General features: G+C 46.2%; 1 protein-coding gene across 2 annotated transcripts in view; it reads right to left on the minus strand.

The window, feature by feature from the left end:
* The window catches only part of TGFBR1 (transforming growth factor beta receptor 1), a 77,297-nt gene extending 62,237 nt beyond the window's left edge, over nucleotides 1-15,060 (minus strand). The window contains exon 1 of one of the 2 annotated variants that reach the window (XM_062207889.1): nucleotides 14,950-15,060. In XM_062207889.1, the coding sequence (XP_062063873.1) occupies nucleotides 14,950-15,037 (88 nt within the window). In that variant the 5' untranslated portion in view covers nucleotides 15,038-15,060. The remainder of the gene's footprint in view (nucleotides 1-14,949) is intronic. The other variant, XM_062207890.1, reaches the window with a different exon arrangement.
* Nucleotides 15,061-24,323: the final 9,263 nt, after the last annotated feature.

A 24,323-nucleotide genomic window follows, 5' to 3' on the forward strand; every position in this document is an offset into this window, starting at 1 on the left:
GGAGTGAATCAACAGATGGAAGACCTCTCCCTCTCTCTGTCTCTGCCTCTCTGTAACTCTGCCTTTCAAATAAACAAATAAACCTTTAAAAAAAAAAAAAAAAAAAAGACAACAACGACGTAGAGCACACAGGACTTGAACTGGCACTCCAAAATGGAGTTGCAAGTGGCATTGCAAGTGGCAGTTTAAACAGCTACATCACGATGCTGACCCCCTATGGATGTATTAATTCAATCTAAGAACCCATTTTTTCAACAAGGATATTTACCCCTTCACATTTACTAAACTTTTATGGACATGTAAGTGCTAAGTAATTATCACTATTTTTTTTAGTATCAATTATATTAGTACAGGGGGCCGGCGCTGTGGCGCAGTGGGTTAACGCCCTGGCCTGAAGCACAGGCATCCCATATGGGTGCCGGTTTGAGTCCCGGCTGCTCTACTTCCTGTCCAGCTCTCTGCTATGGCCTGGGAAAGCAGTAAAGATGGCCCAAGTCCTTGGGCCCCTGCACCTATGTGGGAGACCCAGAAGAAGCTCCTGGCTTCGGATCGGCACAGCTCCGGCCGTTGCGGCCATCTGGGGAGTGAACCATCGGATGGAAGATATCTCTCTCTCTCTCTCTGCCTCTGCCTCTGCCTCTCCTCTCTCTGCAACTCTGACTTTCAAATAAATAAATAAATCTTTTAAAAATTATATATGTACAGAGTTTATGAAATCAATAGTTCTATAAGACTTACAAAGAGAAAAGACAGCAGCTCCCCAATAGTCAACCATTCCCATGTCCTACTCTGCAAACAAATTCTACTCTCAAATTTCTCTCTTGACATTTACTTTTATGTTACTCCTACACTTTTGCAGAAGAAAGAAAAAAATTAGTGAACCCAGCTAGCCAAAAGAGAGGTGCTATATACTATTAAAACGTCAGAGATGTGGTGAACCACACATGTAGTTACACAGGCTTCAGTTTTCTCACCCTCCCTCACCTGCAACGATCATCTCCCTCACTGAACAAATGCCAGGGCAGCAATACAATTCTGGCTGAAATCTCCCAGAAGATGATGACTGAATTAAACCAAGCATGGACAGAAAAGCCAGCCAAAACAGAGAGTTCTGTAATACTTACATTTTTATAATGTTCCTAATCGTGGGATCATGGACTCTCTTGGGGTGTGAGGATGCAATTATCTGGTCCTGATTGAACTGGAGGAAAATACTTGTCCTCTGAGACCACGCTGTGTACATGAAAATTGAAGTGCGGGATGTACTATAACCAAGCTAATAAGGCTTCCAGACCTCAAAAATCTACGAGTCCAGAAAGCTGGCATTGGGAATATGGGTTTTCAATTGCTGGCAGCATTGATGCTAGCATCTTGGTTACTGATGAAGGCCTCTAAGAGGGGGTTGATTGTTAAAAGACAAGGATCAGCCAATGTCACAGGCATTAGGGACTCACTATAATTTATTTCTCAGAATACTGATGATATACCATAGACTACCTTGCAGAATTATATCTACAGGCAACTTCAAAAAGTTATTGGAAACGTGTATGGATTTCAAAAAAATTTCTGCACCAAAATAAACTTATTTTTAAATTCTGTTTTCCATGAGCATTTGGAAGTCCCCTTATATATACATTATAATTAGTAGGTTCTCACTATGGCTTAGATTGGTTCATAGGTGAATATATACCTAATCAGTTCAATGAAATGGGTCCCCCTGGCCCAGGCACTCTAAGCTCAACAAGAGGGAGACACCCAGTTGCCTAGCACAGTGACCTCCTCAGCAGCATACCATCTGTTTGCAACACACAGCTAAAGATGAGCCTGTTAGACCTCACGGAACAGCCCCTAAGATTTCTGCCTGACGCCTAAAACCCTCTGAAACTCCTCCATCCTCTCCTTTCTCCCATCGTAAGGCAAGGACAAGCTGGATCTGGACAAAACTTAAATGACAGATGAGATCTAACTAGAATATTAATGTGGCCTCATTTTTTTTTTTTTTTTTAAGGATGGAGTGGAAGAAACAACCGTGATCACAGGGAGAGAGAGTATGTGAGAGAAAAAGATTTGAACATACACATTCATAAAGTAAGAGAACAAAAGTAAAATTCACCATGAAAGGGAGAAAGCAAAAATAATGTAAGGGGAAAAATAGAGCATTTGTTCAAAGAAAAGTGACTTACCGTGCTGCAGTGCATTCTCAGTACCAGGAACAATTTTACCATGTTTTGATGGGACTGGCAATTAGAAATTATCTTTTCTGACTGAGAAACAAGCAAACTCCAGCCTCTGGATTGTAATTTCTCTCCAAATGAAAAATGGGACAAAATAACTAAACTACTTCAAGTTGTTTATTTTGGTAAAATAATTATATATAATTATTGTTGAAGCAAATCTACAATATACCATCTTGATGTTTTCATTTAAATCTGCTGCACACTGAATAACAAAATTAAAATGTCAGTTTCTCAACTGAAGAAACTGCTCAAATCAACAGCCATGTGCTAAACAAAGAGACTCAATTAGAGCACATTATAGTTCTGGTTGGGAATGAATACATCAAGCAAAACAACAACAAAAACAAAAACCCTCATACAGATACCCTGTGTGTGCACGTGTACACAGACAAATTAAAAGCCACAATTTCTGCTTCTCTATCTTTACACTCTTCTTCAGGTTTACCTACATCCTCCGTGTTCAGTGCTCCCAAATATGTAAACTAGTCCCAGTTTCTAGCAGAAAAAAAACATTTGTTTTTGCTTCTTCTCATGAAGCTGTTTGTATCTCAATGCATATTTAGGGATCTTATATTGTCGAAATGTAACAGGATGCCTGCACAAGGTGTCCTAGAACTATAAATATACAATATTATGTAATCAGTGAGGTTCACACCTAGGATATCTAGATGCAATGGTTATCCTGAAGCAAGTGAGCAAAAATAAGGAGGTTCAGTCCTGCTGGGGAGAACAGGAAACACTGGAACAGACCTAAAGTAGCTCAGCAGTTGCACAGTAAGAACTGAAAAGAAAGCTCTGGAAGTCATGGAGAGTGATAAATCAAATTTCTCACTTTATTTTCCAATGGCCCTCAGATAGACTTCTACAACAGATTCTGTTCAAAAGCAAGGGAAAGCTTATTTTCCTTAATAAAACTAAAATATCCCTAACCAAAGAATGTTCCTTACACTAATATATGGAGGTATCTCTTACTTGAACATTGAAGTTACTCGGAGCAGGGCCACACCCTCTGGGTGAGTGTGGTCTCTCCTAAAGCCATCATTCCCAGCATCCATCCCCCAGAAATGAGGCAGCTCTTCAAAAGGAAATCTAAGCAAAGACATACTCTGGACCTTGCTATCTTGGCCTGTCTGAAGAAAGGTAAATGCCTTGCTTTGTTTACCTGTGGTGGCAGTACCCTGCTGCTGTCTGCCAAATGGACACAGGCCAAGAGATAAGGACATGAGAAAAATGTCTTTGTAAACCAGACTGAATAGTTTCATGTTGCTCTCTATTCATTATCCCCTAGCTTTCAGCAAAACTTGATTTAAATGCCCTAGCCTAGCCTCAGCTGTTCCACTGGCATTAGGGAAAGACGAGCGTGTCCATACTTGGACCAGAGCCTTAAAACGGAGAAAGATGGTAGCAGCAGTGCCTAAACTGAACCCTCAATACACATTAAAGAGGAAGGTTGAAAACAAGAATCCAGCAACAACACTGTACCTCTTAGAGACTGTCCTTGCACTCAATCTTAGTGTCCTAAAGAAAGTGGCAGCCTCCTCATGAATTGTGAATAACAGGCAATGAGACCCATGCAAACTATCAGGTCTCCTTACTTGCCCTCATGGCTAGAAAACTAGCAGGAGAGAGGGTAGGGTGGAAAGTATCACCCTAAACCTGTATATATCAAATACATGTTCCTAAACCTGTATATATCAAATACATGAAACTTGTATACCTTAAATGAAATTTTAAAAAATTTTAAAAAGAAAGAAAACTAAAAGTTTAGTACTAATCCCAAATGCTAGCACTTTCCTCAGCTGAACTTAGGGATAACTGGTTTTCTTACTTTCCCCTTTTGCTCATTGGTTCTCATCTCCTATGGCCATGATTTTCAGTCTTACTGATTTTGCTTTTATTTCAAGTTTCCTAAGTCCTTTTGTTTGGGAAAATGGTCAGATTACAAGACAATCAAAGAGTAAACCTTTCTCAAATGTAAGTTATAGTATAGTGCCCATCTTTTATTACTGTTACTACCGAGGCAGAGAACAGAAACAGAGACAGCACTCCCATCCACTGATTCTCTCTCCAAAAGCCTGCAGTGGACCAGGCCAAAGCCAGGAACTGGAAACAAAAATCCAGGTCTCCCACATGGGTGGTAAGAACCCAACTACTTGAGCCAGCACCAGCTGCCTCCTAAGGTCTGTACTACCAGGAAGCTGGAATCAGGTGTGGAGCCATGACTCAAACCCCAATACTCCAATATGGGATGTGGATATCCTAACCAAAGTCTCAACTGCTAAGCCAAACACTGCCCCAGTAGGTCTCACCCTGAAAGCAAGAATCCTAGGGAGACTAGCCTGTATGCTGGTTAAACACAGAAAGCAAGAAAGCTTAAACTACACCTAGAAGGAGAATAGAAACAGAGCTTAGAGATAATCAAGTCCAAACTCTTAGCTAATGCAAGAAATTCCTTCCACAGCTTCTCAGGTTACCTCGCCTCTGCCTGAATACTTCCAGTGACAGAGAACATACTACCTTTACAATGTTCCACCTTATGACAGCCATCCATGGAAAGTCCCTTCTTAGACTGAGCTGAAATCTGTTTCTCAGTAGACCAATGAAGTTTTTCATTACAAAGACATGTTATTTCCTCTTCCAAAAGACATTCTCTCATATACTTAAATACACAGTAATTCCCATTTATTGACTATCTGCTGGTGTCAGGCTATGTTCTAAGTACTTCAAAAACACTACTGTATGCCACCATCATGATGACTACAAGCCAGTTACATCCATCCACTGAGAAAAACAGTCTAAAAGTGGAATGCACCAATGTTTTGTTCATGGAGCAAACAGTAACATGAAAAGCACTTATCAAGAAAGCCACAGAGAACTGCCCGAGATAGTGATGGGGATATCTTTGAATCAGCAGCCAAGACTGAGGCCAGTGGTGTAAACCCAGGTCCCGCAACAGGAAACTTCCTGCCTTCTACCTCCGTAGGGAACCAAGAGATCAAAGAATACTGCAAAGACAGCACTACCGCCTGAAGGCTAACCTCAATATAACCAGAAGATCACAGACAATTCTGAGTATACATCTCTTTGGTGAAGGGAAAATACAAAGTATGGATTTGTAACACAGTAGGGAAGAATATGCCAGTGAACAGAGCAAGGCTCCAGATCCAACCCAGCACTTCGGGATCAGAATAAATACTCTGAGGATGGCTTTTTAGGCCAACGGAAGTCAAGAGAAAAAGAGAATGATGTAAAAGGGGAAAGCTGATAGTCATTTTATTTGTCTAAAGTTCCCTCCCAGAGCTGGTGCAGTGGCATAGTAGGTTAAGCCTCCACCTGTGGCACTGACATTCTTATATGGGTGCCAGTTTAAGCCCAACTGCTCCATTTCCAATCCAGCTCCCTGCGAATGGCCTGGGCAAAGCTGTGGAAGATGGCCCAAGTACTTGGGCCCCTGCACCCATGTGAGAAACCTGGAAGAAGCTCCTGGCTTCAGATTAGCCCAGCTCAGGTTGTTGCAGTCATTTGGGAAGTGAACCAGCGGATAGAAGATCTTTCTCTCTGTCTCTCCTTCCGTTATAACCCTGCCTCTCAAATAAATAAATAAATCTTAAAAAAAAAAAAAAAAAAGCGTCCTCTTCCATTTCCAACCAAGTTCCAGCCTTCTCATTTGTTTTTGTTGTAATTTTTATGTATTTATCTGAAAGAAAGGCAGAGAGAAAGAGACTGACTTTTCCATTTTCTGGTTCGTATCCCCAAAGACCTTAACAGCCAAGGCTGGCCAGGCTGAAACTGGGCACTCAGTCTGGGGCTATCACAAGAGTGGCAGGAACCCCAATTACCTGAGCCATCAACTGCTGCCTCTCAGGGTTCACATTAGATGGAGGCTGAAATCAGAAGAGGCGCTGGGAATTGAACCCAGACATTCTGTTGTGGGATGCAACACAACCAACTGCTGCACCAAGCCCTGGTCCTCAGGATCCAGCCTCTTCTCTTTACTGCCTATTCAACAATCCCCGTGGCTACCTTCACCTCAAACTCAACATGCTTGAACCAGAATTCACCTCCCCTTCTTCTCTCACCAAATTCCTTATTAATGAAAAGCATTACTCAGGTGTATAAATCTTGAGAGACATTCTTTTTTCCCTGGAGTAGTCTTAATTTTAAGATTTATATTATCTACTTGAAACGCAGAGTGAGGATGAAAGAAAGAAAAAAGGGAAGGGAAGGGAAGGGAAGGGAAGGGAAGGGAGGGGAGGGGAGGGGAGGGGAGGGGAGGGGAGGGAAAGAAAGGGAAGGGAAGGGAAAAGAACTTTTTTTTTTTTTTTTGACAGGCAGAGTGGACAGTGAGAGAGAGAGACAGAGAGAAAGGTCTTCCTTTTGCCGTTGGTTCACCCTCCAATGGCCACCGCGGCCGGTGCACTGCAGCCGGCGCACCACGCTGATCCGAAGGCAGGAGCCAGGTGCTTCTCCTGGTCTCCCATGCGGGTACAGGGCCCAAGCACTTGGGCCATCCTCCACTGCACTCCCGGGCCACAGCAGAGAGCTGGTCTGGAAGAGGGGCAACCGGGATAGAATCCGGCGCCCCGACCGGGACTAGAACCCAGTGTGCCGGCGCCGCAAGGCAGAGGATTAGCCAATTGAGCCACGGCGCCGGCCTAGAGAAGAACTTCTATCTGCTGGCTCACTCTCCAAATGCTCACAACAGCTATGTATGGGCCAAGCTGAAGCCTGAAGCCAGGAACTCCATCCAGTTCTCCCACATGGGTGGCAGGGGCCCAAGCACTCTCAGGTTACCTTCTGCTGCTTTCTCAGGCACATTAGCAGGGGGCTGGATTGGGAATGGAGCAGCCAGGACTTGAACAGGCGCTCATATGGGATGCCGGCACTGCAGGCAGCAGCTTCACCAGTTGTACCATAACACCAGCCTCCCTCTTAATTTCTGAACTCTTTTTTTTTAAAAGCTAAGATCTACTACCACTTAACAAATATTAACTGAGTACCTATTGTGCATCAGACATGTTCTGTATACTTGAGACACATGAGTGAACAAAAGACAGCCACTTCCATGAAGCTTACATTCTAGTTGGCAAGAAGAGACAATAAACATAGTAAATCAGTACTTACAGTAAGCAAATAAGCAAATACAGATGCAGAGACAAATACAGATACAGATGTTAGCAAAAAACAGATGCAGAAAGCAAGGATGGCAATTTTTTAAAAGGTAGTCAGGGTAAGCCTCACTCAGAAAAATTATATTTGAGCATAGATTTTTTAAATGTCACAAAGCTAACCTCCACTCCATTCCCAGTACCATTAAACCAATTCCAAATCTCCCTAGGTAGCCACCCTGCTCCATTTCCTCTATAGTACAATTAGACATTCTTTTTCCATGTTAAAAATGCCTGGATGATTTTCAAGGTTCATAATTCTCTGAACCTACCCTTTATTATGACATGAACTTCCACTCCTTCCTTTTTTTTTTTTTTTTTTTTAAGATTTATTTATTTGAAAGGCAGAGCTACACAGAGAGGGAGAGACAGAGAAGTCTTCCATCCACTGGTTCACTTCGCAAATGGCTGCCACAGAATGGGCTGGGCCAGTCCAAAGCCAGGAGCCAAGAACTCCATCTGGGTCTCCCATGTGGATGGCAGGGTTTCAAGTACTTGGCCATCTGCTACTACTTCCCCAGGCACATTAACAGGGAGCTGGAGCAGCGGAGACTCGAACTCATGCCCATATGGGACGCACACATTGCAGGCAGACGCCAGCATTGCAGGCGGCAGCTTAACCCACTGTACCACATGCTGGCCCCAACCCTTCCCTTGTAATTCTTCCATACCTAGCATGCCCCTTTTCCACACACACCAGCCTCCCCAGCCTGAGAGTGCTTCCCATCCTCCCCTCTTCCACTCTAAACCCTACCCATCCTAGGACACATAAAGATCAACTTCTAGCACCCCTGCAAAGCAGTCCCTGTGGTTGCTATTACTCAATCAGGAGTCACTGTATTTCTTCAGCATCGCATTTTTAAAAATCCAGTCTGCGTCTTACTTTTTCTTTACTTCCTAACACTTTGATCTCTACTAAATATTTCCCAAGACAGAATGAACTGTTTGTTTTACAAGCTAAAGCTCTTTGCCAACTTGAAAATACTTACTTTTATTAGCTTTAATAAAGTGCTGAAATCAAACAATTGAAAAAATGCATGGAGGAAGGATAAGCCAAAATGTTAATGATGGCTGGTGATAGCTTCTTTTCTCTAGTTCAAATTTTCACCTCTGTTCATGTATCCCTTTTAAAATACATGTGCTATGAAAACACGTAAGATCAATACAAATAGCAAATGATCAACAATCATTAGGCTTATCAGTGAGATTCAAATTACCTACAAATATTATATCAAAGAAAGACATAAGCATCTGTCTTAATAATCTGCAACTGCAAAGAAAAGAGCTAAACTGTAATCAAGACAAGTTGAAACAAATTCTCATTTAAAATAAAAAATCTTCCTGCTACAGTGCATTTACTGCATATGAAAACAGCATGATATACAGGAAAGAACACACACCCTGAGTGCTCAAATTTAATCTAAGCACTACCAACAACAAAAGCACGATCTCAGTTTACTGGTCTGTAAAATGGAGAGAAGCTCTTCTACTTAAAAACTCTGACTGTCAAAACTAGATCCCTGAGGCCAGCGTTGTAGTGCAGCAGGTAAATGGGCGCCGGTTTGCATTCTAGCTGCTCCACTTCCAATCCAGCTCCTTGACAGTAGCCTGGGAAAGCAGCAGAAGATGGTCCAAGTACTTGGATTACTTGGCTCCCTGCCACCCATATAAGAGACACAGATTAAGCTCTTGGCTCCTGGCTTTAGCCTGGCCCAGCACTGGGTGTTGCAGCCATCTGGGGAGTGAACGAACCAACGGATGGAGGATCTCTCTCCAGCTCTTTCCAAAATAAATAAATCTTAAAACAAAAACACAAGCACACAAAAACTAGATTCCCATCTGAGTAAAATCCTGTTAACTCAGCCTACCCAGACAGATGGAATTAATGGCAATGCACACCCATTTGAGTCTAAGCAGAACTGTTAATATACATCTACTTGGAGTAGTTTCTTTGTATAGATAATATAAATGTATTTGATTAAAGAACAAAAGACAAAATATTAACATCTGTGGATAATGTTTAAGAGTTGTGAGCATTTGGAGAGTGAACCAACAGATGGGAGATCTGTCCCTCTGTGACTCCATTTTTCAAATAAAGAAAGAAAAATTGAAGAGAGAGAGTTGAAAAGAATCCTGGATTAGAACCAATATCAACACCTAGAAGTCACACATTTGTTTTTAAAGATTAGAGGTCATTCTGTATTGCGTGTATTGCCTTCAAAGTGCCAAAAAAAGGGGGAAGCTTTATAAAAAGTCAGATCTGATTTATAAAGTTGGAGCCATAAAGCCAATTACTTACTCCACCAGTGTTCAATTCAAGACAACGAGGTCTAAGAGGAAAAACCTGCAAGTCAGTCAGTCAGAAGTTCCTAAGAAACCTACTAGTATTATTGGTGCTGAAAGCAAAAGCTGAAACTAGATCTAGTTCAGAGTAGCAGTCAAATTTAGCATTTATGACGACTACTTGGATTTGTGACTGAGAAAATTCAGTTGAAAAAAGCATTAAACATCATTCTAAGTTTTGGAGTTAGGTTGGGTCAAAAAAGATCATAAATTTCAGAAGTTTCCTCAAGCTAGTTATATGAGACAAAGCATAAAAAGTCCTGAGAAACAAGTGGCATGTGCCCTCAATTCCAGAAACAGGAAGCAAAGATGTGCCCCAATCACATGATCTCAAACCACAGTCCATCTGTTCAGAGAACGCTGGATTATGTAAGCCGTGGCCAAGAAAGAGCAGCAAAAGGCACACGGTTTGTGGGCGTTTGCAGGGAGCTCTGCGGTTTGAAGAGACATGTTCTCATATCAAAGGGGCCATCCACAGGACAACAGCGCTTTCAAAACATACCTCATTGCATAGGAACATCTCTGAACACAATACAGTGGTACTGCAAGAGTGGGTCTGAGGCGGGATAACTGTTTCCAACCAGGTCTATAACCTTTCCACAGAGGCTCCCCCAGAGGAATAAGATTTATCTTCTCTTGGATTGTTTTGATCATGCTTGCTTCCCCATTTAATCAAAAACAAAAAATAGTTCATCTAAAATTCTAAACTTCATCAAGGCCTTACACTCCAACTCAATTACAGCCTACTTACTGAAGACAATCTTCCAAACTACTATAAGCCTATTTGACTCAACCAGGACTCTACTTTTATCAGAAATTTAAAAAAAAAAAAAATTGATCTTTCCTTTTGATGACATTTAACTTACAATTATTTCCCATCCCTTCTACCTTCAGAACTTTTCCCCTACAAATTCCACAAAATTTAAGAGCGATTTCACTTAGGTAGTCACTCCATTAACCCTGTTTCTCTCCCCCCTTCCAAGTCCTTCCCATTTAAAGCACACATAAGGCACAAGACTAGGAATCAGAACATCCTTGTTCCTTTTCCTGTCCTTCCCTTTGAGACCCTGAGAAATTCACCTAATCTTAGCTGTGCTTTTCCACTTGTAAATTAAAATGACAACACACTCCAACTGTCACCATCAGAAGGCCTGGCCCTGGTGGGCATCTCATGTTATTCTTCCTCACTCATGGAAGAATAATTAAACTCCTCTAATCTAAGTGTGATGAGTAAGGAAACCATTTAAGAGAGTTTAAGTCTAAAGTATCCAGGCGCCGCGGCTCACTAGGCTAATCCTCTGCCTTACGGCGCCAGCACACCGGGTTCTAGTCCCGGTCGGGGCACCGGATTCTGTCCCGGTTGCCCCTCTTCCAGGCCAGCTCTCTGCTGTGGCCAGGGAGTGCAGTGGAGGATGGCCCAAGTGCTTGGGCCCTGCACCCCATGGGAGACCAGGAGAAGCACCTGGCTCCTACAATCAGATCAGCACGGTGCGCGGCCACAGCGCGGCAACCGCGGCAGCCATTGGAGGGTGAACCAATGGCAAAAGGAAAACCTTTCTCACTGTCCACTCTGCCTGTCAAAAAATATATATATATATATATATATATATATATAAAGTATCCAGGAAGTCTCTGCCAATCACTTCAAGGTAAGCTAATTGTTTCTCTCTTTGAATACTGATGTCTTTCTACAGAGGTGACATTAAAAATAATTAACAACTGGCACTCCAAGGGTACCAACCAATAAGTCTTTTGGAAATTTACCAGTATATAAGTAAGACATTTTTGCATTACTACATGACTATTCAAAGGTGAGCAGGAAGAATTGCTGGCCCATTCTTAAATTCCTTCAAAAAATGTCAAAACAGCATATGTGTGTACTCTGTTAATCATAATCAAAACACACATGGCTTAGTGGGACTTGCTGTCTGAATAGCTATCTTCGTATTACTAACAACACAAAACAGCAACCTCGATCTCAAATACAACTTTCTCACTTCATCTTCACATTCTCATGAATTAGACAAAGTAGGTATCACTCCTGTTTTCTGCATAACTTGTGGTGAAGTTGAGATTAAAAATCCAATCAGATAACCAACTGCGCTTCCTTTACCATAACTTACAACTTTTCCTGATTACACACAGGAGTCTAAGCTAATAATGCACAAGTGCACTTACACACAACAGAATAAAAGCTAATGGAATGTGTAGCCAAGTGGAACTCACTTAATCAACAAGTATTTGTGCAGAACAGAATATAAAACATAGCGCTAGGTGTTGAGATCATAAAAGAAGTAGAAAGCAGAAGCCCTGCCCTCGGGGTGCCTGTACTGTCCCTGAGCACTACACGTAAGTACAGTTAAGTAACAGTCCGAGACAGTGGAAACAGACAATACACACTGTAAGTGCTACACAGTCCAGGGACAGAGTTCAAGGAAAATTAAACTATTAAGTCAGGACCGGAAATTTGTGTCTCCACACCCGTCAAAAAGGGGCAAAATTAATTATGTATTGAAAAGGTTGAACCACCAGGAGTGTCAGTGGGAAAAAGGAAGTCGTGGGAACCGAAGGTCTGCAGTAGTGAGAAGTGGGTGGCTACTCAGAGATGGCCCAACTTAGAGGCCTGGAGCGTCGTTCTTAGTGCATACACATGGGGCTCCGGTAAGCCTTGGTGAAGCGGCAGAGGAAGACTGGTTGAGCAGCAGCTCACAGGGCAGCCTTGACAGAGGAACACTAGAGAGCAACCAGATTTGGGATCACCGGCAGGACCAGGCTGACGGCTATACACCAAGGAAGGAGGGGGTACTCAAGGCATCAACACAAAGAGCAGGACTGTTTGCAAAGAAAAAAAGTCATGAAATTGCAGAAAGGAAGCCAAACAGCATTCTCGCGTGGGGTATAATGCAGGCACGGTGGAACTACGCTGCACTAGGGACAAGGAATCAGCTCTAGAGAAATCCATGTTGGAGAGAGCAGAAGCTGGGCACAGAAATGCAAAACAGATCCCCAGACAATAAGGAAAAACCACCAGTCTTAAAAAGGGAAGCCACCAGGCCAGCTCTCTGCTGTGGCCCAGGAGTGCAGTGGAGGATGGCCCAAGTCCTTGGGCCCTGCACCCACATGGGAGACCAGGAGGAAGCACCTGGCTCCTGGCTTCAGATCAGCACGATGCGCCGGCCACAGCGTGCCGGCCGTGGCAGCCATTGGAGGGTGAACCAACAGCAAAAGGCAGACCTTTCCCTCCCTCTCTCTCTCTCTCTCTCTCTCTCTGTCCACTCTGCCTGTCAAAAAAAAAAAAAAAAAAAAAGGAAGCAAAAAAAAAAGAACCCTTGGGTTGCCTTGGAAAGCATGAAGGGATGGACGGAACCCGAACACACCTAAGCAGGGCACTGGGAAAGCGGGGTGGTCTGGGCTGTGAGTAACCAGCATCCAGGCCAGCTCTGTATTGTACGTGTGTCCACACAGACAGTCAACTCCAGGACACCACCCAGCAGCGTTCTGTCCCTCCAATTAAGTCGAGTATGTGCTACCGTAGGTGGAAAACAGTGACTGAACTATGTCACTCAAGTTAATAATGGTGTGGAAAGGCTGCCTGCTTGATGCAGAACTGTATCAGTGTATCCCACCTGTCCACAATTATCTTGCCTCCCTCCTTAGGCCGGTGTCAAAACCCTCTGTTTCCTCTAATACAGGCCCATGGGAAGGGACTCAGGAATGTGTCAGGATGTAGAAAGAAGTCCACCTAGCACTCAAATTGTGAGGCCAGCATCTTAAGGGATGAATACCAACTGCTTGTTAGATGATGGAAAAAGAAAAAATGGGCTATGCCAGATAGTTGCTGTATGGGTTTTGGAAACTGAGAGCGCTGACAGCAAATCCTAACCTCAGCACTTAGTAACTGGTCCTCACCTCTCTGCAGCTCAGCTTTCCCAACTACCAACGGGGCAAAGGCCAGCAGCCCTGAAGGGTTAGTTGTAGAGACTGGACAATACGCTTTGGTGTGCTTTTTGCATTTGCATCACAGTGGGCTCTTAACAGACAGTAGCTATTAGGATTAACGATAGTTGGGCACCCTCGGTCTTGAATTTGCTTTTGTTTAACACTTGTTCCATATCGCTGCATTTGCACCCAAGTTCTCTATTTAGCTTCTATATTTTAGTTCAGTCTCTAACAGAGTTAGGCACGCCACCCTTCGCCAGGGTAGGCACCCACCACCTACTCCAATCTGATTTAGTGACCAAGAAAGCTGGGCAGTCTCACTTGAAAAGCGGCTACACAGACGTCTGATTCAAGCTGCTAACTGCCACTCAAGAGAAGGAACATCAGGAGCGACGCTCCTTCAAAGAAATAAAAGCGTTTCCATTCAAACACTCCCAACCCCGCGGAGTGAGCAAACGTGCAAGTTTCTACTACGAAAACAATCCGTAGCCTTCTGGCGGCTGGACTCGCTTCAACACTCCCAGACGCACGGAGAGGGAAACAATCCGCGCATCTCGTGCCGCCGCCGCCTCCTCAACACAAAGCTTCGCAGCTCCCCTTTCCAAGCCACCCCGGCCCGAGAGGCAGCCGCTCCCCGCAGGTCGGCTCGGGGGCGCGGCCGGCGCCGAAGCCCGCGCAGCCCTGCCGACCCGGGGGTCTCCACCACGCGGCGGCCCCTCGCATCGCTCCAGCACGCCCTCGAGGCTCAGGGCTCACAGCCCGCCCGGGAAGCCTCCCCGGACCCCAACTCCGCCCCGGGACTCAGAAGAAGCCCCAGGCCCAGTCCCGCCTGGGGGCAGGGGTGCCTGGAACAAGGCCACGCAGTGACCTGGAGGACGCGCCGGGGCAGCCTGGCTCGGCCGGTCCGGTCCAGCCTCGCCCTCCGCCCCTCGCCCACTCACGCCCCAGAGGGCAGCCCCCGACCTCGGACGGCTCCGCCCGACGCCGCCTCTCCTCCGGGGGCCCTCGGACCCCGGGCGGCCTTGGGCTGTCGGCCACGTCCACGCGCGCTCGGACACACACCCCCGCCGCTCCCCGCCTCAGCCTCGCCTGGCGGCCACCAGCCCCCGAAAGCCCAGCCCGGGCCCCGGCGCCGCCACCTGCGCCCCCGGCCCCGCGCCATGTTTGAGAAAGAGCAGGAGCGAGCCAGAGGCCGGGCCCGGCCCGCGCGCCCCCGCGGCCGCCCGCCTGCCCGCCCGCCCGCCCGCCGCGCCGGGGCTCACCCGTGGCCCCCGGGAGCAGCGTCGCTGCCGCCGCCAACACGAAGAGGAGCAGCCGCCGGGGACGCGGAGCAGCGGCCGCCGCCTCCATAGTCCCGCTGCCGCCGCCTGTGGCCCGGCCCGGCCCGGCCGCCGCCTCGCCTCAGCAAGCCTCGCCTCGCCCCACCTCCCCCGCCGCCGCGGCGGCCTCGCTCCGGCCCTTTGTAACTGCTCCGGGGACGCGCGCCCATTGGCTGCCGGGCCCCCGCCGGCCCCGCCTCCCCGCCGGCTGCGAGCGGCCCAGCGGGGCCAGGCCGGGAGCCCCGCCTGCGGGCCCGCCAGGCGACCAATCCGGGGCAGCGGGCGCCGGCCTCCGGCCACGCCCCACACACTCCCCGGGGGCGGGGCCGCCAGACCCCTGCCCCAGCCGGAGCGAGCTCCGGGTTCCCGAGGCCGGGTGGGGGCTGGTTCTCCCGAGCCCCAGTGGGCGATGGGTGTGTCTGCTTCTGGCTAGCTTTCGGGAAAAGGCTGCGGCCGCCCGCCGCTCTTTTCTTCTGGCCTCCTCTTAAGACACCAAAGAGCTGGTCCTGACCCAGCCCCACCCTGGCCCCCCATCCACAGCCCTGCACCTGCAGTCGGTAACACCAGCCGCCCACATCCGCACTGTCGCCGAGCGCTTGCATCCACTTCAGCGTCCCCTTCCCAGATCCACGCCTCAAGTTTCAACATCACCGTTCTCAGTGCCCATCACATGCGACTCAGCCTGCTCTTGGCGTGCACCCCATACCTAGCCCCCTCCTCAAATTCCAGGCCCAGAAAGTTCTCAGATCTCAATCTTAGATCCCAGAGCCCGCATCCAGACACACACCTCAAACAGCCTCCCTCCAGATCACGCCCAGAACAGGGACCCAAGCCACTCTCCCACCCTCTTCTCGACTTCCTGATTCAGGTTGGAAAGGGAGAGCCTGCATCCCACCCTCCAAGGAAGGGAATCTCCGCTCTCAGCCCACCGCTCCTCCCGGGCGGAGGGGAGCAATCATCGTTACCTTGAGCTGTCTCATTCGCCTGTGTAATAATTCTGAAGTGTCACTGAAAACCCAAATAAACTCCACTACGTTTTCATTCTGAATTCCTAATTTACTGTGAGACGCTCCACCCACCTTCCCTCTGGGATGCCAAAACCAGCTCCAGATTTGTAATTCTTCCTGTCAGACTAGTGCCTTCTTCAGACACAAACACAGCCAAGGAGGCTGTGTTACGCAGCACGGAGAACGATTCTCCGAAGGACCTTTTAAGGAGAAAATGTGAATTTTCTGTGTGATTGGAACTTGGAATTAAATAAAGCTTGGTAATCAGAATCAGAACCAGCCGTCTAGCTGGGATTCGCAAATTCCTTGAGAGCTAGTAGGTGAGTAGGGAACCCGCCTGAGGAAGTTGGTGAGCTGTGAAGGGGAAGGGTGGGGACGTGGGAGCTGGGGTCTGAGACCCGCTGGGTTCCTCTCCCGGCAAGGACACTCTAACAAGTCGGTGAAGTCTGTTTGCTGGCTTGTGTTTGTCTATATTTGAAAGGCACAGAGACAGTGACACATACAGAGAGATCTCTCAAATGCTGGCTCAACAGCCGGGGTGGAGCCAGGCAGAAGCCAGGAGCCGGGAATTCAGTGCGAGTCTCCCATGTGGGTGGCGGGCACCCATGTACTTCCCATCGTCACCTGCTGCCTTGCAGGGCACACGTTAGCAGGGGGCTGGATAGGAAGCAGAGACTTGAACACAGGCATTCCCCCGTGGGATATAAGCGTCCCACGCATCAGCTCAACCACTGCACCTGCTGCACACACACACCCCCCCCCCGAAATGTTTAGCTTTCTGAGCTGCCCCCACAGACAGCCTGCTGTCTGGAACTCCAAGTCCACCAGCAGGATGCCATGTCTCCCAGAGGCCCAGCAGGTCCAGAGGGGCTGATGCCGGCAAGCTCCGGCCGCAACCTGCTCTCTGGGTTCCAGCTTCTTAATGGAGGCTTGCTGGACCTTGTGACACCTGAGGTCTCTAAGCTGCCTTGTTACTGCTCCATTCTCAGTGTCTTGCAAGGTTTTTCACTGAATGAGTGAATTATTCATCATTTTCTTTGGCCATTAGGTTTCTCATCTCTAAAACGTAAACAATGAAAGTACCCACCCCATTTATAAAAAGAGGGATTGGATCACATGTGTGGGACCCCTTAAATGATGTAATGTGCCTGGAATGCGGTAAATATTTAGCTAATGCCATTTCCTTTGCCCACCCCCCTCCAGCTCTGTAGAATCCTAATCAGCTCGATGTGCTATGCTCTTGTCTCACAGAGCCCAGGTTACTCAGCATCGCATTTTCCATGACACATTTTCCATGGACCTGAGAGTGTTCAGTAGGAAACTGAGGAACCGGAAGGAGAAACAGGCTATTTTTAAACTTGATCTTCCTGACATTGGGAGAAAATTCCCATGAGCCACAGATCCGTAATAAAGTACATTATTATAATAGAACAATAAATTATAAGCTGGCAGTCATGGTTCCCAGACTTCCACAGGTCTCCAGATTACCTGGAGAGATTTTAATCCCACAGGCTCCAGGGTCTCAGCCTAGAGAAGTCTGCCTTGGCTCCTTTGCAGGAGACCCAGGAATCTGCTCTTGCGATTCTGCTGGAGGCGGCTCCAGGCCCACTTAGGAAAATACTGGTGGACTTATAAAGCGGTAAATAAAAATGAAAGCCCTTGGCTTTGGGGGCCTGCAGACCCTGATAGGAATTCTGGCTCTCTCACTCCCTTCATGTGGGTCTATGAACACTGCTTGATCTCCCGGAGGTGTCGCATCCCCTGGTGTGAAGTGGAACAATGACAAGCGCTCACATCTGTTGTGAGGTCTAAATGAGGTATCGCACCTAAAGGGTTTGTCATAAATATTAGGTCCCGTCACAGTCTCTGCAGGCTCGCAAAAGGTTTGCAGGTGGTTTATTCCAAGATCTTAATTCAAAGGGGAAAATCTCAGGATGAGTGCCCCAGAAAATCAGCTGTAGAGCCAGGACTAGCCACTCACCCCAATGCCTGTCCTTTGCACAATGCTACCTCCCCTCTGAAAGGAAGGAAGGAGGGAGGGAGGGAGGGAGGGAGGGAGAATTATTTTGTTTGAAAGACAGAGTTAGAGAGAGGGATGTTACATATGCTGGTTCACTCCCCAGATGGCTGCAATGGCAGGGGGCTGGACCAGGCCAACCCAGGAGCCAGGAGCTCCATCCAAGTCTCCAGGGGCAGGAACTCCATCCCATTGAGCTATTTCCCACTGCTGTCCCGGGCATGTCAGCAGGGAGCTGGATTGGAAGTGGGGCTCCAGGATTCAAAGCGGTGCTCATATGGGATGCCGGCGTTGCAGGGGGCAGCTTAACCTTGGCAGTTTATGTTGTTGTGCCCCACAATTGTGTACCAGCCCCACAATGCTACCTCTTAGCCTTCATGCCAGTACCTCATTTGCTTTTCCTGTTGAATTATTCCCTTGAGAAAGATGTCCTCTCCAAAACAGGAAGCAGAGATTGCTAGTTGCCTAACGTCTCTCCATTTCTATCTTTGCTTTTTAACAGAATCCTGATTTCTTCTGGGAAAGTGGTTTGCCTAGCCCCACCCCCACCCCCACCCCCCCCAAAAAAAACACCTCAATTTCTGAGGCTCCTTGAACCCAGGTTTGACCATGTAACAGAGTCTGGCCAGTGAAATGTAAGCAAAAGTCTATTTCGCACAGAAGTTGGAGCTTGTGGAAAAGATATTGTTTCCTCATGAAAAATGAGACACATTCATCACATTTCCACTTTTTCTCTGTTTGGAGCCCAGCTGCAATGCCTGGAGGTGCAGCAGCCATCTTGTGAACAGAAGGATAACAGCTAGAACTAGAGAGAGTTGAAAGAAAAATGGAGAGAGACTAGGTCCTTGATAAATTCTTTGGCAACTACACCAGCTCCAAATTCTTTGAAATTATATGAGAACAACAAGCCACTTCTTTTTGTTATTTTGGTTTTTTTACTTGTTCATTTTAAAATATTTTATTTATTCATTTGAGAGGTAGAGTTATAGACAGTGAGAGGGAGAGACAGAAAGAAAGGTCTTCCATCTGCTGGTTCACTCTCCAAACAGCCACAACAACCAGAGCTAGGCCAATCTGAAGCCAGGATCCAGGAGCTTCTTCTGGGTCTCCCACGCAGGTGCAGGGGCCTAGGCACTTGGGCCATCTTCTACTGCTTTCCCAGGCCACAGCAGAGAGCTGGATCAGAAGAGGATCAGAACCGGTGCCCATATGGGATACCAGCAGTGCAGGCGGAGGTTTAACCTACGGCACCACAGCACCGGCCCCAAGCTGCTTCTTTTTGTGTTAACTTTAGAACCCTTCAATTCTAGCCATGCGCCCAACCTGTCTGTTGTCTGTCTTATTACTGTCTTCCTATCTCACCTTGAAGATAGTATTGGTTTTCACCTTGATTAGCTAAGGCTAACTCTTGGTGCTCCTGACTGAACAGCAAAACACCTCAAAACTTAGTGACTTGGAATAAGAACCATGTGTTACTTTCCAAGAGACAGTGGGTAGGCTGAGCTGTTGTCCTGGTCAAGAGCCGCTGAAGCTGCTCTCAGCGGAGCTCACATATGCACCTGCTGTCAGGTGCCAGGTCAGCTGGAGACCAGACAGATCTATCAGCGTCCAGATCAGCTCCGTCCTGGGCTTGTTAACCTGAGATCCAAGATAAACAGAGACGATATGCAGACCCACTGAGTTTACTTCTGCTACCCCCCAGATTTGGGCATTAATCAGGCCATGCCAAACTCAAAGGATGGATATATTATGGTGTAGATCTTTTGGTTTTTCATCAAGTGTTCCTGCCTCCTTTTTTCTCCCCAAGGCAAGCCATATTAACGAGGATGTCTCTTCCCCAAAGCTGATCATACAGACTAACCTTACCCCGCCTTCCTGTCTTAGGAAAGCCATCTTTCTCTGATAGTAGGTCACCACACCCCCATTTCAGAAGGGGTCTTGTCTCATAGCTGGGAGGAAGGAATGTCGCCCAGAGAGGTGAAGAAGAACCAAAACAGACAGGGCCTGCTGGGTGTCCCTACCCAGCCCATCAGCGTTAGATGGTACCCTTTCTGTCTAACCACATTTCTGCGTGGTTGTCCATGTTTCCATCACAACTCTGCGATAAGTCTCCATGAAAACCCAAAAGGACAGAGTGCAGAGGTCACATGGGGGCTCCCAGAGGGTGCTGCCCCCAGAGGGCACATGGAAGCTCCTTATCCCTTCACCCTTCACGCCCTTTGCATCCTTCTTCTGTGTCCTTTGCAATACCTTTCCAGAACGTGTCGCCTCGAGTTCTGTGAGCCACTGGAGCAAGTTAATTGAACCTGAGGAGAGGTTTTGATTTCTAGCTGACCCGTCCAAAGCACAGGAGAGACCACCTGGGCTTCAAACAGGCATCTAAAGTAGGGTGGTGGGGCAGGAAATCTCGGAGACGGAACCTTCAACCTGTGGGATCTGACGTTATCTCTGGGCCTGCGTTGACCTGGAGGACATCCACTGTGCCACCCATCTGGTGTCAGAAGCAACCTGTGTTATGAGAAGATAGTAGGACAAACGGAGTCGGAGTTGGCTTTTTTCTACTCAGTGGGAAAACAAAAAAGAGCTGCAGAGGCCAGCATGGTAGTCTACTGGTTACGCTGCCACCTGGGATGCCAGCATCCAATATCAGATCATCAGTTTGAGTCCTGGCTACCCACCTCCAATCCAGCTCCCCGCCAAGTGCCCAGGAAGTCAGCGGAGGTTGGCACAACTGCCTGGGCCCCTGCCACCCACATGGGAGACCAGGATGGAGTTCCTAGTTCCTGGACTTTGGCCCTGGCCATTGTAGGCATTTGGGGAGTGAATCAGCAGATTCAGATGGAAGATTCTCTCTCTCATTGCTCTCTGTCACTCCACCTTTCAAATAAATAAATATTAAAAAAAAAAAAACTCAAGTTGCACAAGGGATGGAGACAGGAGAGCATGTGTCTGTCTTACTACTTCTTGACACTTCGTTCTGATCTGCATTTCTTTCTGCCTCCCAGACTTCATCTCAATACTCTTTCATTCCACCTGAAGTATACCACAGCCTTTCTATCTCCATCCAGTGAGCCTCCTAATGGAAAGCAGTCTTGGTTATCAGTTTGACTGAAAATATGTTTATTTAGCCTTCATTTTTGAACAAGGTTCGCACTGTCCACAGGGTTCTAGACAGAATCATTTTTTCTGAACAACTGAAAATTTCATTTCACTTGTCTCTGCCTCCCTTCGTTGTTTGTGTGAAATCAAATAATAGCCGAATGGCTTCTTCTCTGTAGGTAATCTGCCTTTTCTCTTGGGCTGATTTTTTTTTTCAATAAACCACTTTTCAGAACAATTTTAGATTCAAAGCAAAATTGACTTGCAATTGCACCGAGTTCCCATATGTCTCCTGCCCTCACCCAGCCTACAGCGTTCCCCATTGTGGACATCCTGCCCCAGAGTGGCACATTTGTCACCTTCGATGAGCCTATGCTGACACACCATCATCACCTAAAGTCCATGGTTTATATTTGGGTTCACTCTCGGTGCTGTACCTTCTACGGGCTTTAACAAAGGTGCAGTGACATGTACCCAACATATAGCGTCATATAGGACAGTGTCACTGCCCTACCCTCTATCACAAAGATACCATTCTACGTGTTCTTCTAGCTGTTCCATAGTTTAACTTTTACATATAAGTCCTTAAGTTGTCTTGAATTAACTCTTAGGTAAGATGTGAAGTATGAATAGGGCTCAGTTTTTTTTTCATACTGACAGTCAGTCCAGCATGATTTGTTCAAAAAATTTCCCTGTCACCATTGGGCTACACTAATGTCTTTGTAAAAACAGTCTGTGCATGTGAGGTCTGTCTTGTGCTCTCTTAGTTTCCATTGGTCTATTTGTCGATCTTAAAGCCAGTGTCACTATCTTGCTTACTGTACTTTGTGGTAAGTCTTAAAACCAAGTAAATCCTCCAAGTTCGATCTTTTTAACATTTTAACATTTTTAACATTGTTTTTGCCTATGCAAAGATAATTACAGTTCCCAGGTAAATTAGGATTTTTATTGTAATTGCATTGAATCTATAAATCAATTTGAGGAGAATTAACATCTTTACAACTCTGAATCTTCTCATCCATGAGCATGGTATATTTCCCTATCTATTTGTTTTTCTCATTAATGTTTTGTAGTTTTTATTAGTAAGCATCTTTCATAATGTTCATTGTAAATGACTTAAAATTTTAAAAAGATTTATCTATGTATTTGAAAGGCAGAGTGACAGAGTAAAGAGTAAAAGATCTTTCATCTGCTGGCTCACTCTCAAATGGTCACAATGACCAAGGTTGGGCCAGGCCAAAGCCAGGAGCCTGGAGCTCCATCCAAGTCTTCCACATGGGTGGCAGAGGCCCAGACACTTGGACCATCATCTGCTGCTTTCCCAGACACTTTAGCAAGAAGTTAGGTGGGAGTGGAACAGCTGGAACTCAAATAGCACTCCAATATGGGATGCTATTATGACAAGCAGTGGCTAAGTATGCTGTTTCAGAATACCAGCCCCTAAATTTTCTTTTCTCTTTTTTTTTTTTTTGGAAGATTTATTTATTTAATTGAAAGGAAAAGCAACAGAGAATGAGAGGGAGAAGGAGAGGGATATATATATATGTATATATATATATATACATACATACATGAGAGGGAATCTTCCATCCACTGGTTCGCTACACAATTGGCTGGAACAGCTGGGCCTGGGCCAGGGTAAGGCAAGGAACCTGGAACTCCATCTGGGTGTCCCATGTGGGTGCAGGGGCCCAAGTACCTGGGCCTTCTTTTGCTGGTTTTCCAGGGACATTAGTAAGGACATGGATCAAAAGTGGAATAGCCAGGACTTGAACCAGTGCCTATATGGGATGCATCATGGGCAGCAGCTTAACCCACTGCACCACCACATCAGCCCCTAAATTTTATTTTCTAACTGTTCATGGTTTCCATAAGGTTTTAATTTAAATTATTTTATTTTTCATTTGTCAAAGTTCTTTTTGGATTTTTTCCCAAAATTGCTTGATACTCCTTTCAGTTCCTTGCTTTCAACATCTGTTTTTCAGTGTGCTCTTTAAAAAAAAAAAAGCAACCATAACTATTCACAATTGTGATTGTGTCTGCTTGTTCCAGTATTTGAATTCTTGTGGGTCTATTTCTTGTGTCTGTTGTTTCTCACTCACAGTGCCTCCGCCGAAGTACAATTACTTTTTTCTTTTTTTACTGGAAGCTGCTTATTTCCCTTAAGATGTTATTTGAGGAAATTCCTAGAAGTGTGAGATAAAAATAGGTTCTTATATAGAAAAGTTGTATTTATTTATGCCTCCCAGCTACTACCAGACTTTGGATACCCGAAATCACAGTATTGACTTGAGTTTTTGAATGTGTTTATTGTTTGGACCACACTGGTGATATGAATTTGGCCTTCAGACAGACAGCTGGCACTATTGCCTTGTTTTTGCTGAGCACCTGGGTTGTCTCAACCTCCTGGCAGTTGATGGGGTGAGTGGCCATTTCCAGCTCAGTGTTTTACTGTAGAAGTGGACCTCTGGGGCCTCAGTTTCATGTCCAGTGGCCTGGCCTGGCCCCTGATCTCTGTCTCCTCCCCCCCAGGCCCTGTGAGACCAGGCAATAGAAGCTGGAGTTCATCTGGTTCCAGGAATGCCCCCAGAGCAACAGCCAGTTTCTGTGTGCCAATTACCCTGGCCAGTTCCTTCATTCAGTTACTGTTTTGAGAATCTCTTTCTTTCTTGCCAGCTCATGAATGCATTTAGGAAGATACATTTCACCTGTGTGTTTAGGCAATCCCCAGGATCTCCTCCCTAACAGACAAACTTGAAAATCACCATCAAGTTCTCGATCAGAACAGAGCACAGCTGTAGCTGTTCCGGGCATGGGAGAGGATTGCAGCAAAGCTATTTTGCCAATACAGTGTGAGAGAAATTCAGCTTCTGGCATTGTTTCTGCTGCTTCTCCAGCATTAAAAACATGCTCACAAGCTGTCCATCCCACCCCCAGCTTTCAAGCTGGTTTCCCCAAATGCTTGGGTTACTTTAGGAAAATGTTTTGTTTTGTTTTGCGTTGTTTTGTTTCTACTTAGACTTTTGCTATGAGTATTGAATTTCAAACACACTAGGGATACAGAACTTGACCTGTGGCTAAGTGTGTGTTTAGCTTTGGAGAATTGCTTTCTTTCTTAATTCATGATTACTTTTCCAAACACTTCTTAAATATTGGAAAATCTGAATGGATTCTGTTTTTCATGTACAGATTTT

Source organism: Lepus europaeus, chromosome 12 (assembly GCF_033115175.1).
Source record: "Lepus europaeus isolate LE1 chromosome 12, mLepTim1.pri, whole genome shotgun sequence".
Classification (NCBI taxonomy): Eukaryota; Metazoa; Chordata; class Mammalia; order Lagomorpha; family Leporidae; genus Lepus; species Lepus europaeus.